Raw genomic sequence first — 16,462 nt, 5'->3', positions numbered from 1 at the left:
TTTTTGTATTTTTAATCATACTTCACATTTCTTTCCTTTCTCACATCATCCATATTTAAAATCATATAAGGTTTACCAAAACAAACCACACATTCAAATAAATATCTTCAACTAAATAAGTTATATATCTCAAAGTTAAATAGTATGAATTTTTTTATAGCTTCAAACGCATACATAGTTATTTATTAAAAAGATAAAATAAAAGCACAAACATAACAAAATGAGTATTTCATACTAAATATTCCGATTAAGCACATGAGGGAGAGGATAATAGACATGTCTATTGTGTTTATGCAAATTATATGAGTAGATTGACATATCATGAAGAGTATATATATTTAAATTATCCATATAGCCAGAATGAGTATTGAATTAAATTTAGATGGCAACTATACAACTTTTGTAAAAAATAAAATGAGAATGAAATAAATGTGAAAGTTGAGAGAGAGAGAGAGGAAAAAGAAAACAAACATAGAAAGAAAAAGAGAGGGAGAGAAATTTGAAAGGGTAAGGGAGGGATAGGGTCATACGGCGTGATGTTACCTATCAAATATTGGTATACACGTTGTGTAGACCCACTCGATATAAAAACAACAAACTTAAACAAATTAATTTATCAATAAATGTATGCTCGACAATTCAATTAAAATCTACTCATTCAATGGTATCAAGTTAGTATATTTTTTTAAGCATTTTCAAATATAAGAAAAGAGAAAATTGAAACTATTTACATAATATAGAAAAATATATCATAGCACACTCAATTTTTTTAGTTTTTTTTATTCAACAAATTTTTAAAATTTTATATTTTAGAAGTATTGGTAGCATGACTATATTTTCGAATTTCATTTTAAATTTTCCAAAATTTAAAAATATGTATGTATATGAAATTTGAGTTTTAAAATTAAAAAACGCATAATTATATTAAATAGAAATATAAATATAGCATGTGGTGTTAAATTAGGATTGTTAAATTCTCTTAAATAGTTTTTATTTACTATAAAATTTTATCAAACCTTATTGGGTAAATTCTAATTATAAGCTAAAAAGGCTAAGTCTAAAGTTTAACTTATTTTGAACTATAGATACCAAAATTTCAAAATTTTCTATAAATTATGTAATATTAACAATTAATAATAATAAAATAATGATAGCATTTAAATTTTTGTTATATTGGTAACATTTTACAAATATTACAAATTAATTGCTATATCAATTAATAGAATATGTCACATTAGAAAGCTGGGGTAGAGCTCTAAGGTATCTATGGAAACAACTAACTTTACTTAAATATAGTTATTCAACATTATTGACCAATAGTTAAACGATTTCTCTCAATTCCACTTTTCGTTGAAGGGAACAAATTTTATTTTTATTTGTAAAATTTGCTATTTTTTTAAATAAAATAGAAAATAAAAATAAAGATGAAAGATTATCTAATCGTTCACTTCACATCCCTTCCTCACCTTTCCTCTTCATCTTCTTCCTCAAGGTTCAGAAATCCCTTAAAAATGGCGTAACAATCATTTCTCCATCTCTCCGCCGCTAAAATCACTTTTCACTATGAATTCCATTTTCTCCTCCATTCAATTCCGTCTTCTTCCATCACCAAATCCACGACAACCACAACATAATCTCCACATCTTCCACCAAATTTATCTTCCTCCACAAATAACCCACCGTTTCAGTTCAATAAAGACCAATTCAATTCTTCCAACTTCTCTAATTCTTGGAAACAGCACTATTCCTCCGTCGCAATCCGGCGACATTTCAGTCCTCCTCCCGATAAGGTTAGCCGAATTTCTCCTTACTCAGAATAAACTAATTAAAATTTCTTATTTGTGTTTTGGGTAATTTGTGCACAGCGGCGTGCTACTGATTGCGTATTTGCTAGCGAATTTCATTTTCCCGGAGTTTATTATGAAATCATACCGATCTGATGATGAGAACGACGGGAAGGGTGGAGGTGGAAGATGAAGAGAATGAAGCGGTAGAAGGAGATAATGAAACTTGAAGATTTAGCCATAAATTGAATTGAATTTAAGATTTGTGCGTAAGAAAATTGGGATAATGTGTATTGGAATATTCAGTGATTTGATTTTCCGATTTTGATCGAAAAGAGAAGTTCTTGTAGTTTATTTTTGCAAAATTTCATACATATTTGTGGAAAGGTAGAATCTAACAATGAATGAAGATGAAAATGAGGATGAAAGGTGGAGGGGAAGAGAGAGAGGAGAGAGGATAAGAAAGTGTCGTTACCGTCCTCCTAAATTCATTCTAATTTTTACATACTTTTTAAAATTTTAAATGTCTATTTCTTACTCCTAATATATTCTATCGATTATTAATATTTATTATTAATAGAATAGGAAAAGACCATCAAATTTTGCTCAAATATTTTGTTAATTTTTTTTGTGACAATTCTTCAACTATAGAGTCATTTATTTTTCAGTTTTCTACACATTTATTTAAATTTATAGCAAATCTATTAATTTTTAAAGGATAACTATCTTAAGTCTTAGGATAATTCTTTCATCCAATTATTGGCATGACTTCAAATATCATCATATTTTGCTATACAAATATATTATATTATTAATAAAAAAGGAGAAACCTCACAACTCGAGATAATCATAGATCTTAAAACAATAAATAAAGACCATAGATTCAATATCCAAATGTCACCGTTGCACATCAATAGATTGACGTATTATGAATGAGTATTGGGTGGCAAAATAATAAATTAAATAAAATGGTTATTATTGAAAAGTTTAGAATATAGAATTTCTTAGAATCTAAAACTAAAATGAAACAAAATTGGAAAGTTGAGAGATGGAGAGGAAAAACATAAAACAAAAGAAAGAAAGAAAATGAGAAAAAGTAGGAATATCACTATGATGTTACCTATCAATACAGAGAAGATATTATGTGTACTACTTTTAATAAAATAAATTTCATATTTTCTTTCTTTTATTTTACATTTTGCATTTTCATTTAACTTTCCAATTTTAAATCTATATTTATTAGATTTAATCCTTTAATTTTCTTTTTTTCTTTAAAAAAAAAGCTTGTATAATTTTGTATCAATCCAAATAGTCAATTAAAAGAAACAAAAGTTTTCGTAGAAATTAGAGCGTTTTTTTTTCTTATTTCAATTAGGCATATAAATATTGGTCCATTTTGAATATTAGTCGATCAAATAAGGATATACACTGATTATTGTGACTTATGAGGTTTTCAATTGGAATATGATAGCAAATAGCACTCTATCGAGAAAATGATCTAAAAACGAACTACGATTTTTAAAATATTTGCTAAAATAACAAATGTTGATAGTCAATTTGTAAAAAAAAAAAAAGAATTGTTCCACGTTTACATTTTAGTGCATATAATAATTATTAGTAACATTTATTATTAACAACCATCGGTGATAGTAACTGATATCGATTTTTGTGCTCGACATCAAATTTTGTTTTTTTCTTTTACCAATTTGATGTGGTATATGCAAATTTTGTGTCTATATATTCTATTATTTACTTAAATGTTGATTTATGCAATAAATTTATTACCAATCATTCCACTTAAAGCATTTTAAGTTGATTTAGCAATAATGAATATGCTATTTAAAATGAATGTAGATTGATAAATGTTTAGGTAAATATATTTATAAGCTACAAACCCAAAATTGTTAAAACCACCTCACATTTTGATATTTTTTTATATACTGAATTGTTGTAAACGTAAAAGTAAAAAGACTAATATAGTTACGTATTTTTGAAGTGATTAAATTATTGCAATCATAAAAGAGATTATCAAAACGAATGAGATTCTTAATTGTCTACATAGATTAGCTAAGTATAATTAGTTTATCATTATTTAAAATCAATAATTATTCTTTAATTACAATCATAATTGATTATTCTTTAATTACAATCATAATTGAGTGAAAGATTCAAACTAATTTTACTTTGATAGTAACGAAATCGTTCTCTCAAACAAGAACTCGAGAACATGTAATTAATTTTTTTGTATAGTGAATGTTAATTAATTAGAACTACCAAATTGATTGTCATCATATTAAATCACACCTATTTTCCCATACAATATCGAATCTTTCTCATTTTACAATTTTTGTGGTGGGCTCTCTCATTTTCAAATTCCACATGGACATAACTTTATATTAGAATAATGGAGGCTACAATTAGATAATCAATAATATGACTTTAAAACTTAACTACTCTTAGAAGAAATAATACTTAATTTGTTGTTTACAAAGTACTTATATATATATATATATATATATATCTACATTTATTTAAAAATTTGAAAATATGTTAAATTCGTATCATGTTGCCAAATGAATGAAAAATGTGCTATCAAGTTCAAATACCCTGAGAACTGCCATATTTTTCTAATTAAATTTCATCACTAGAATATTTAAATAAAAAGATTCTTATAAAATCCTTGATTTATAGGTATCTGTAATCATTGTTAATCCTAAAAGTACTTTTCACCCAAAAGTGTTACTTTTATGAACACACAACAATTTGATAACTTTTTTTATTTAAACAAAAGAACGCATAATTTTGTTAGAAAAAGTACTTTTTGGTCCACAAAGACACATTTCAACAATAATTACTTTAATAAGAAAATCTTTAAAAAAAACCGTTACTTTGATGATGAACTCTTTACTCTACCCTCCCCAAAGTGCTTTAAAAGAAAAGGCACTTCTTATGTTTAACTGTTTCACAAACATTGCTCCAAACAGGCATTTTAGTACATAATTCTAAAATACTCAAAATCCCTTTTGTTAATCATCCCTAACAATTTTAGTATAATGAAAAAAAATGTTAAAATTAAATATTAAAGTAATTTTGAGTAATTAAAAGTGGAAATTAAAGTGGACGTTAGAATTTTAAAAATGATTTACAAACAAGTTGTTAGAAAATTACTCCTCATTTATTTAAAAACATGGTAATATTAAGTGGAAGTACTTTGGACCATATATAAAAAAATGGCATTTGACATGCTAAGGGCATATTCCTAAATAAATATAGTATAAGTCATTGACAGTGAAGTACTTAAAAAGCACTTTTATCGGTGTAGAACCTAACATCAAGATAGTTCATTATGGATCATTTATTATTCAACTATTGATAACTTCCAATTACTTTTTGGCTAAAAGTCATCAAAAAATGTAAACAAATACAATTATAGTAAGAAATAGAGAGTTCGGTCAAAACTATGCTACAAATTTGGTGGGCTGTAACCAAAAAGTGTTTATTTCATTTTTGGATTTTTATTTTTTAAATATGTGTTTATTTCTACCATGATTTTAATAAGATTTCAAAGAATTACATTTTTTTTCAAAAACTCTCTTTTTTTTGTGTTTGTTTTTAAAAATTGATTGTGAATTTAATTACTTTTAAAGAAAAATTGAAAATTAATGACAAATTCAAGTCTCAATTTTTAATTTTAAAAGTTTAAAAATACAACTACAATTACAAGGATGTAACTAAAATTCAAGAGGCTACTGAATACAAGCGAGAAAGTTGAGAATTGTGGAGGAAAACATGTAATTTTAATTTATAACTTTATTTTGAAGGGTCAAAACCGAAAAAGAGAAAGAAAGAAGGGGACGTGCAGTGTGTCAGAGGGAAAAAGTGTTGTTTTTCGCCACTCAGCCCGTGAAGCTAAAAAAGAAAGAGAAGAAAAACTAAATAATAGAATAGAAAAAGCTAAAAACTTTACTTTACCCTTTCTTCTTTTTTTCTGGGAGAAAATGGGCCATCATGCACGTGGGTGAAGAGGCAAAAGAAGCACATAAACGAGAGGCCAACCAAAAGAGAGAGAGAGAGAGAAAAAGAAGAAGAAACGACGACACGTCGTTCATATATGACATGAAAAATGATGATTGTGGTATCTCACTGTTTTTGTAAACAAATTGATGATCACCCACCACCAACGAAAAATTTAATACCCGGGTAATAATTTGGAAGCCTCACGTCACGTGTCAGCACGTGGACCCAAGAGGTAGTAACAAACAAGAATCCACAGGAAAGAAAAAAGAAAAGAAACAGAGAGATTTTTAAGAGTTGGTGGTTTCACCTCAAGGACCAGGACGGGCATTTAAGAGTGGTTGAAGAGCTTTGACTACAATACTCATGTTTGGTCTGAAATCTGCTTCGTATTGGACGCATAATGCAGCCACTGCTGCAAACTGTAAAAATACAATCACTAAGCAAAATGAAACTGCTTCTCCCTTCAGCTTTGCTTTTACATATCACTTTTATTACCTTTTTCTATAAAAGATCTGGCCAAGTTTTCAAAAATGTAATGTAACTTCATAATTGACTGTTTTTGTAAATTGAGACCCATATACATTTTTAGAAAAAGTTATTCTTTCAAGCCGACATAATGTGTCTCCTTATAGCTATTGAATGTGATTTTTTATTTTCATACACATACTTTTTTGGCTTTTTAGATTTTTGGTATAGTTCCGATATGGCTCTTGAGTTTCAAAATGTTAGATTACACCCTTGGTTATTAGTTTTTGAATTCATTCCTCAAGGAGTTTCAATTTTATTGTTAAGATTGTTAAGATTTGAGTTTTGTTTTACTGTGGTGTTTAAATTTTAAGTTTAGCATTTTTAACCTAAATAATCACCTCCGTTTTTGGCATATAAACTTAAATTTATTAAGAAGTGAGAATTATAAATTCATTTTGACAGTGATGAAAATATAGTTAAATTTAATTAACTATAGTTCTTTTAAATTAATCAATGAACATTATAATAAAAATGGAGATTAAAAATCAAAATGCTAAAGCCTCCAAACCAAATTGAATTAAAATTCAAATCTCAATGGTAGCTAGTTGGATTTTAAAGTTGAGTTTGAAATACTTGAAAGAAATAGTTTTAAAAAGCTAGTTTTTCATTTAAAATTTAGCTAAAAATTCCACTTGTACTTGAGAGATGAAAAGATGAAAACCACCGTAAAAAATCATAATAAAAATTGAAGAAGAATAGGACTAAGTTTTTCAAAAATAAAAATAGAAGAAAATGGTTACCATTTACCAAATGGAGTCGGTGTGAAATCTATGGACTAATTTTAAGTGCTAAAAATGGTTTTTCAAAAAAAAAAAAAAAACTTTTCAAGTACTTCCTTTTAAAATCCATCACCCACATCGTGATGAGAATGAGGAATCAATTACATTCTCAGTGATGTGGGGTCCTTTCGTATTTCATAATTCTTATCGGTTTTGTAGCAAACAGTTTTTCTTATTTCTCTTTTCAATTTTCAAATTGTTGGTAAAGATTTAAACTCTGTGGCTCTAGGTAATTGAAAATGTCCTCTTCGGGCTCTGTTCCCCCTTCCCCTTAGATAGAGAAATGTTGGTTTAATACAATTTCTATCTAAAACTAGAAAAAAAAAAAAAAAAAGGAAAAAAAGAAAGGGAATCTCACACAGACAAGTAAGGAGAGAGATAGAAAAAGGAGAGATATGATTACCAAACATAAGCAAGAAAATAACAGTATGCGTATGGGGTACCTTAGCAACTGACTTAGGAGGGTACTCATTTCCAAGTTTAGCATCAACACACTGCTTAACTTTGTCTTCGCAAAGTTTGGGCGTGGCCTGATTACGTTTCAAAACATTTCAAAGTCTCAAGCTGCTCAGAAATTAGGTAGATAAAGGGAGGAAGATCAGAAGAGTATAAGCATACAAAAGTAAAAAACATACCCATGTCACGAGGCTTTGCTGTCCTCGAGGTAATGTATGATCAACTGGCTTTCTTCCTGTCAAAAGTTCAAGCAGGACAACGCCAAAGCTGTACACATCACTCTTGGAATTCAATTGTCCAGTCATTGCGTATCTGTAATTTTCAAATTGGGAAGCCACCCACATATTTAGCTTATTGATAATGCTATATTATGACTATGTAGTGATGTCTTACATTCAAACTTGGAGAATTAATTATAGAGAAGGAACCTGCAACTTTTTATTATATCAACAATAATATATTCATGTGTTCAAAATCTTCTGCAGTTTTATTTTTCTCAAGAATCTTCTCTTAGTTACTCATGAAGTCTGTTGAGTTGTGTTATTTTATATCTAGGATATGATACAACAGAAAAGGTCTAAGCCAAATTCGTAAGCCAGACTCGTTATGAAGATGAGAGAACACTCCCCAAGAATAAAGTGATAGTTCAAATGATGTTCAAAAGCTCTCTATTACAGCCTAAATTAGCTAATTATAGACAAGCAAATACAAAAAACAACTAATTAATCCAAATTAGCCACTAAACTAAATGTTACCTAAAATCTACTGATTATCCTAATTCTCCTCATTAGTTGAACCGGCAATAGCTTGGGAGTTGGCTGTCTTGATGTAAAAGAAAAATACTACAACTAGCGGCTAGAGCTAGTTAAGAGAACTTTTTCTTCTCGGTTAATTCACAATCTTTATTAAGGTACCATATGTGAATTCTTTGGTGCATCAATGAACCAGAGTGGTTTTTACAGTGGCCAGGCCAAGTGGGCCATGATCAGTAAGTTGACCCAACCACTAGGCCCTTGTCTCTGTTTCCTAGTTGTTAGCTGTACCTTTTGTGTGTATTCGTTTACAGAGAGCCCATTAACCTAGTGCTTGAATGGGCTAAAATAGTCTAGATATGGGAGAACATCTAAGCAGTAAGCATCTTTAATTTCAATATGCCAGTTTCAAGCGTGGGATTAAATGCAGAAAAGTGAAACTCACACTGAAGTATATGAAATAACATTAGAATCAAATCAACTTACTCGGGAGCATGATAGCCAAAGGTTCCAAGAACACGGGTGGAGTGAAGCCGTGCAGCCATATCAGGGGCTTGGTTTGACAAATCAAAGTCAGCAATTTTTGCCAAATCATCATCAAATATTAGTACGTTGCTGGATTTTATGTCACGATGGGTGATATGAGGATCGACCTTTTCGTGCAAATACTCCAACCCCTTTGCAGCACCTACAGCAATTTTTACTCTTTGTGCCCAGGAAAGAACAGGGCCGGGTTGTGATCCTTTGACTCCTTTCCTCCCTGCATTGGACACATGTCATGATAATATCAATCAGCCTTCAAAGCATTAATCAAATACAACTGCATAGGGTATGCAAACTCGAATTGCTCGATCAGATTGCATGGGCAAGCAACCCATCTTGCCTTCTTTTTGAGGAACAATGCAAGAAAATAACAAAAAAAGATCATGCATTCAACAACTCAACGATCTAACGTTGATCGCATGTACCATGTAAAATGTCGTGAAGAGATCCATTTGAAGCATACTCATATGCAAGAATTCGAGAATTGCCACCAACACAGTACCCAATCAAGTTTAGAAAATTATCGTGCTTTAGTCTTGAAACCATGGAGACCTATTAGTTTGAACAATTAGTCAATATATATAATGATAACTAATTTTACACTACAACTTAAATTAGTGTAGTAAAAAGAACCTGAGATAAGAATTCATCATCTGACTGTTTGCTGGCATCCAACTTTTTAATTCCCACAGTCTGCCCACTTGTAAATACCCCATAGTATACTCTACCGTAGGAACCCTCTCCAATCAGACAGTCGGCATCAAAATTTTTGGTTACCTCCTTTAGTTCCTCAAATGATATGGCAGGGACTTCAATGGGCTGGATTTTCACTATTGGAGGACTTTTAGGTGCAGTTTGCCGTTTGTGATAGCTTTCATCAGTTCCTACATGACAGAGGTTTACCTTTTAATATTTTGATAAATCCTATTCCACTTAAAAGAGACAAGAACAGAGACATTAGAGGATCCTCAATTTTATACAGAAGTACAGAACACAACAAGACAGTTAAAAAAGAATCAAACACATATCACAGTCGCATTAAATGACATAGAGATAAGGCCTCCCTAGAGCATCTAAAAATCATAGTGATAATATTTCACACATAACATAAATCCGTGTTCAGACCAGCAGCTCCTGTTGATTCCATTCAATGCGTTTATGAATTACGATATGAGAATATATGACTCTCAGTACGGTTGAAATTTAGTGCCGTACTACGATTACCTGCTGATGTTTTTACTTGGTACGTGTTGCTATTATCAGCAGCCTTCTGGATAGCATCTTCTTCGCAGCAACCAAAGCATCCCATCGTTTTCTTTGTTCACAGATGCGCCAACTGATGCCAAAATTAGTAAGTTAATAAAAATTATTGGAAATCTTTGTCCATCTCCAAGTGCAAAAATAGTCGTTAGAACAACTAATTACTTTATGTTCTTCGTCTGACAATATTGCTTAAATGACATTACAGAAAACGAAAAAATGTCGTTGTTAGAACAGATGATGAACAGCCTTACAAACAGGAAGTATTAACCAGAAATGTGTTCAACTTCACATGAAGAATTCAAATAAACACTAGAGAACCGGAAATTAAACAAATATTAACAAGGACTCGCAAGAATACTGATTAACGTTGGGTTGGATTTCGAAAAATGTCTCTAGTTACATCAAACGAACGAGTAAAACAAACCAATAAAAAAGAAAACGATCCGATAAAAAGCCGCACGTACATGCAGTTCTCAGGAAAAAAATCGTTATCAAGAAGATTAGTATAACAAACTAACGAAAAAGAAGGCGATAAATCACCTCGTCGATCACAATTCAAAAGCTAAAACTCCGAAATCCGCACTGACAGCAAATTGAGCTTAATTTAGCGGACCTAGTAAAGCAATACACTGCACATCAAAATCATGCATGTTCTTTAACATTTAAAGAGAGAAAGCATCAGCAATTCAACAGGTAGCTAGTAAAAATGAGAAGAAACCGATTCATACCGTTGATCAGATATGAAATTCCACAGAAACAAGTCCTCAATGCTTCAGTCAGAGTAATGACAGGTCGCTCGCGTTCAGAACGGAGGCTATAATAAAATATATATACATACAAAAGCGAAACCTCGAAGCAGGCGACTGCTTGGTAGAACGAAGTCGTCGAGCTTTCTTTGACTTGACCTCGTTGAACTTCGCCAGTCGTCTCCTACTTCCGATCAATTTTCGCCGGCGACCTTCGTCTTCCGTTTGTAATACGCATTGAGACAGAGCATTACGTTTCATATTCATCCATTTATTCCAAGCAGTAACTGCAAGTGAAGAGAACTTTGGGGGCAACGATTCGTGGATTAAAAAAATTGAGCCTCCACTGCAATTTCAAATCGCAGCCGTTGATCTTTGTTCAGTATTTTGACCGTCAAGATCGAAAAGATGGACGGCTGAGAATGATTTCGGAAGGTGGCAAGTTGATGTATGACGTGGCGGAATGGTATTGATGGGAGAGCTGTAGTTGACCAAGATATTGGAAAAACGACAAGTCGTTTCACATGGAATTAATATCTTATTACTTCATGGCATATTTTAATAGTTTGATTAATGTCAAAATTGCTGTTAAGCTGAAAATAATAATAATAAAGGAATATTCTAAATTTGGAGTTGATGATATATTATGGATGATAATCAATAGTTATATTGGTTTTAAGAATGTAGGTCAAATTAAATGATAAAGACAAATCATTTACAATAATGTATTTTGTAATTTCTAAATTTGATATTGATACATTTATCTTTGACTTTATTAAATAAAGTTAAATCGATAGGTTATGATATATTTGATTTTAAAATTATATTCTTATATGAATTTTTAGAGACAGTTAAAATGACTCATAGCAAGATTTTTAGGTCAATTAATTTTGGATTAAAATGGTTTGTGATATGGGCCCTTTGGCCCAACGGGGTCCAGCGAGCCGGCCCATATCTAAATCTTAACAGAGATGGTGTGTGAAGAAAAATAAAGGGTAATTGTAAGGGCGGGTGACATTTTGAGGGGTTAGATTTAGGAATAATAAGGAATACACCAACCCATTTAGAGATTATTTAAAAAAATAAACAAATATTGAAACTTTTTACATTTTACGAACATTTTTAAAAGTAACAAAATAAATTAAAATATTTACAAATTATAACAAAATTTGGATTATGAGTGATAGTGTTCGTGATAGAATTTGATATAGGCCGTAAGTATTTTATAAAATCTACAATTTTTAAAAATTTCCCTAAATTTTATCGAACTTATTCCTTTTTTACTATTCATACCAATTCCCATACCCATAAATGTAGGAAAATGTAAAAATAGAAAAAAAGAGTATCATTCATAGAAATGGTCCAAAAAGCTCATTGAACGCCCAAAAATACTTTATAGACGTACAAAAATATCCGTGATAAATTCATCTAATAATTGTGGTGTAAAATTTTAACAAAAGTTACAAACATAGCTAATGCTTTACTTTGTTATATTATAAATATGGTAAGAAATTAAAGAACTTATAAATTTATATATTTTAAACTTATAAATTTGAATCATCTATCAAGGTGTGTTTTGATAAAATATTGTGAGACTTAAAAGAAAAAGAAGGGAGATGAAATTAACCAAAAAGAGCATTATAGGAAATATCACCAATTTACACATCCTCTGGATATCATCTTTGTCAAAAATACATTAGAAAGAAATAATTCAATCACACATATTACAGATTCTACTATCCACAGTCTTAAATGCTAAGCAAAGGTAATAATTCTAAGGATTCATCCAGAGGAAAATAGAGATGTCACGTACATTACTCGTAATATTTGAAAGTATAGATATAATTTCACGAAGTCATTTACATTTTTGGAATAGGTTATTCTAGTCTTCTAATTTTTTTAAAAGAATTTAAAAATTATTTAAATAAATGTATTATTATTATTTTAAATAGTTATATGTCATTTTAAATAAGAAAAAAGAAAAAATTTTAAAAATATTAAATTTGACAAAATATTTACAATATGACAAAAGTTTTTATATTCTATCAATAATAAGGATTGATACTACAGTTGATAAATATTTTAATTTATTTTTTTTAAAAAAAAATTGTCCTAAAAAACAACTTCTAGGAATTATCAAATTTTCTATACAATTATTTTTGCAAAAACTGTCTATCTAATTTTAAATATTATATAATTATTTCAAATGATTAGGAAAATATTTCAAATGATTATGCACATATTGACATCAAAACTTAGGTTTATGAGAGTTTTCTTATAGAAATCTCTTTTATTTTTAATTTATTATTCAACTTATTATATAATATCCAAAATCAGAGTTTGTTTCTCATTTTTGGTCCCTACAAAAAGGAATGTTCAAAATGGAAGGAAGTCCAATTGACTAAGCTTTTATTTGTAAATGTCTCATTGGCCAAAGTTTGCTTTGACTTAAAAAGAGGATTTTGAGAGCCACAGCATTTTTAGTAACTAATAACTAATCATTTTGTAGGCTATTTTATTTAACAAATGGTTTTTGGTCCCATTGGGGTTTCCAATTGAGGTTTAAATTCCCATCTTATTACAGTCTAATTTGATAATTAAAGATGGACATTGGCCAATTTGAGCTAATATATCCTAACCTCATTCCACATGTAATTTATTGAAGAGGAACATGCACGTTTGACATTCTTAGACAAAAACAAAATGTTAAACACGTAAGCAAGTAATGACACTTTAACTACGGTAGAAGGATTTGTACCAATCATTAACAATTTAGTGAGAGGTAATCAACTTTAATTATATTAAATGTTTTAATTTGATGGTTAGGTTTACGATTAGGTGAGTTAAGCAAGTAGGGGTCATTTACTCACTTTAGGATAAGAAATTGATCAAATATTAAAACCCCATTTCATCCGCAAGATTATAGCATAATGTGTAAACATCATCAACTCAAAATCATTAAATAAAGATGAAAGAATGGAAGGGAGAAAAAGGCTTTTAACAAAATGATTTTTCATTCCATTGATAGTATTTAGAATATTAAAAATATTACAAGAAGATTTAAACTAGGAAAAGGAAATAGAACGAATATAATTTGCTTTGGAGAACATAAAGCAGCAGAAAAAAGAAAAAAGATAACACGAAAATCATTCATCATGAAGTAACAACAATCCCCAGATATTGAATTGTAAGGAATTAGAGACCACCAAACGAATCCGCTATCCATTTAAGATTGAGGCTTCTCCCACTCGAGTGGCTTGATAGTTTCCCAGGTGAAATCTGGGTCGTCCCTTCCGAAGTGTCCATATGCTGCAGTCTTCAAGAATCTGCCATTGCCACCCCTCTTTAGATCAAGGTTGATGGTGATCATTCCTGGCCTGAAGTCGAAGTTCTCCTTCACGATTTCCAGGATTTCCTTGTCGGGGATCTTCCCGGTTTTGTATGTATCGACGAAAACGGATAGTGGCTCTGGCACACCGATGGCGTAAGAGACTTGGACAATGCACCTACGTGCAAGCCCACTGGCGACAATGCTCTTAGCAGCCTGTCTCACAATGTAGGCACCACTCCTGTCGACCTTGGTGGGATCCTTTCCGGAGAAAGCACCACCACCGTGAGCTCCCCAACCACCGTAGGTGTCGATGATGATCTTGCGTCCCGTAAGACCTGCATCACCATGAGGGCCACCAATGACAAAACGGCCTGAAGGGTTAAGGTGGAAGATGGTCTTCTCGTCGAGGTACTTCTCGGGGATGATTGGCTTGATGACATGCTCTTTGAGGTCTGTGGCGATTTCGTCATTGGTGACGGTTTCGTCGTGTTGGGTGGAGATCAGAACTGTGTGGACACGGACGGGTACCATGGCGCCATTGTCGTTGTAGTATTCAACAGTGACTTGGGTCTTGCCATCAGGTCTCAACCAGGGGCAGGTGCCGTTCTTTCTAACTTCAGTGAGGCGAGCACCCAGTTTGGTGGCGAGGACATGGCTAAGAGGCATCAATTCAGGGGTTTCATCAGTGGCATAGCCAAACATGTGCCCTTGGTCACCAGCGCCAATCTCCTCAGGGCGCTTTGTGAAGTGGCCGTGAACACCCTGAGCGATATCTGGGCTCTGCTGCTCAATGTTAACCAGGACCTTGCAGTTGTCAGCATCAAGACCCACATCGTCGGAAATGAATCCAATGTTTCGCGCGTTCAGTGTCATTCGAACAATCTTTTCATAGTCCACATTGGCCTTGGTGGTGATCTCTCCAAAGACCATGACCATGTTGGTCTTGCTGCAGGTCTCACATGCGACCTTGCTGTCGGGGTCCTGAGCTAGGCAGGCGTCAAGCACCGCGTCGGAGATCTGGTCACAGAGCTTGTCGGGATGACCCTCGTTTACGGATTCTGAGGTAAATAGAAAGGTCTCCATCTCTGAAACATAACAAAACACCATATTAGTTCGCGTACAAAAAAACACTCAGTCCATTAGTTAAGTTTTAGTCACATCAGTATTGCTTAAGCTTGAAAATATCAACACACTTGAAATCAAGATAGGATTATAGAAATCTGGGTAATACAAGCACAGATTCAGAAGATTCAAAGAAAATTATAGAAACTTTTAATAAATGGAAATGACTCGACGAATCTGAACAACCAAACAGGTTCAAAAGCAGGGAAGCAACAAAATTAAAATTAGAAAACACAAGATCTGCCCTAAGGAGTCCTACACTCATGTAGAAGATGACTGGATCTACGATTGAACCACAGAGACAGTCCCCTACTAAATCCAATTACCAACAAAAAACCTAGCTCTAACCAGAGATCTAGGGAATCATGAAACCGTAAGACGAAAACCGTGGAAAACAAGTGCGCCCACAAAATTTATTTTACTTACAAACCGGATCGAACGATTCAACAATGACAAATACAAGCTGACAAACGAAACATAGGTACCAAAAGCCAATAAAAAACCCCAACGCCCGAGATCCAGAATCTCAGAGAGCACAAAACAGTATGGAAGTATACTTCACTAATTCCGAAAGAAAAATTCAAAAGAAACTGTCAGATCTGGAAGAATTCATGTCTCAGAAGAAGAGAAACAAACTTGAAACAAATCTACCAGTACCACTAGAATACAAAAAAGAGAAAATTCCCCTAAATCCATTCATAAAGAATCGAAGAAAGGAGGAAATGAGAAAACAAAGATTGACGAAAAGAAAAATGGTGGAACAGAGCTCGCAAACCTGATGAAATCGGCAGCGTAGATCTGAAATAGAGGAAGAAATCGAGCTAAAACGCCAACCGAACCAGAGCTCAATTAGAAGGCGAAGCTCAACGGTACAAGGACTACGAGATGAACAAAGCAGGTATTTATAGTGTCCACCCACCTTCCCGGCTACCGGAATAACCGGTTGGGATGCCCTAGGGAGCCAAGAGGGAGGATTATAGGGATAGCCATGGAATTTCGAAAAGATTCTTCCGAACGTTGGACGTGGAAGATCGTGACCGTTCAAATAGAGTTGGTAAGGGAGATCCAAGGGACAATATTTGATACTATTATTTTGATGACGTGTCGGGGCTTTGCCGATTTGTATCCGGCATCAGCTTCA

At 32.2% G+C, this 16,462-nt stretch overlaps 2 protein-coding genes and 1 long non-coding RNA gene across 3 annotated transcripts; 1 reads left to right on the top strand and 2 right to left on the bottom strand.

Annotated features, from left to right (window-relative positions):
* The first annotated feature begins 1,415 nt into the window (after positions 1 to 1,415).
* Positions 1,416 to 2,189, top strand: LOC105436181. Its single transcript, XR_970121.2, has 2 exons — positions 1,416 to 1,790; positions 1,866 to 2,189. It is a non-coding gene; the product is annotated as an uncharacterized LOC105436181 (long non-coding RNA).
* Positions 2,190 to 5,859: 3,670 nt separating this feature from the next.
* Positions 5,860 to 11,165, bottom strand: LOC101215263 (probable receptor-like protein kinase At2g47060). Its single transcript, XM_031888355.1, has 9 exons — positions 10,851 to 11,165; positions 10,663 to 10,751; positions 10,084 to 10,195; positions 9,493 to 9,743; positions 9,285 to 9,411; positions 8,803 to 9,076; positions 7,744 to 7,876; positions 7,552 to 7,638; positions 5,860 to 6,220 (listed from the first exon to the last, which is right to left on the bottom strand). Exons 3-9 carry the CDS (start codon positions 10,166 to 10,168, stop codon positions 6,110 to 6,112), a joined length of 1,068 nt encoding a protein of 355 aa, XP_031744215.1. The 5' UTR covers positions 10,169 to 10,195; positions 10,663 to 10,751; positions 10,851 to 11,165; the 3' UTR covers positions 5,860 to 6,109.
* Positions 11,166 to 13,860: 2,695 nt separating this feature from the next.
* Positions 13,861 to 16,253, bottom strand: LOC101215251 (S-adenosylmethionine synthase 2). The gene is made up of 2 exons (XM_004153652.3): positions 16,097 to 16,253; positions 13,861 to 15,284 (listed from the first exon to the last, which is right to left on the bottom strand). The coding sequence occupies exon 2, from the start codon at positions 15,280 to 15,282 to the stop codon at positions 14,095 to 14,097; it is 1,188 nt and encodes a 395-aa protein (XP_004153700.2). The 5' UTR covers positions 15,283 to 15,284; positions 16,097 to 16,253; the 3' UTR covers positions 13,861 to 14,094.
* Between the last annotated feature and the right edge of the window lie 209 nt (positions 16,254 to 16,462).

Source organism: Cucumis sativus, chromosome 7, assembly GCF_000004075.3.
Source record: "Cucumis sativus cultivar 9930 chromosome 7, Cucumber_9930_V3, whole genome shotgun sequence".
Taxonomy (NCBI): Eukaryota; Viridiplantae; Streptophyta; class Magnoliopsida; order Cucurbitales; family Cucurbitaceae; genus Cucumis; species Cucumis sativus.
This window is presented reverse-complemented; position numbering and strand designations above follow the sequence as displayed.

What these genes read in the sequence shown, in the direction of transcription:
- LOC101215263 (XM_031888355.1), bottom strand. Translation starts at nt 10,168, where the DNA reads ATGGGATGCTTTGGTTGCTGCGAAGAAGATGCTATCCAGAAGGCTGCT. An exon ending in TTTGGCTATCATGCTCCCGA is followed by an intron (nt 7,877 to 8,802) that starts GTAAGTTGATTT and finishes TGAAAATTACAG; the next exon opens with ATACGCAATGACTGGACAAT. An exon ending in CTCCTAAGTCAGTTGCTAAG is followed by an intron (nt 6,221 to 7,551) that starts GTACCCCATACG and finishes GTATTTTTACAG; the next exon opens with TTTGCAGCAGTGGCTGCATT.
- LOC101215251 (XM_004153652.3), bottom strand. Translation starts at nt 15,282, where the DNA reads ATGGAGACCTTTCTATTTACCTCAGAATCCGTAAACGAGGGTCATCCC.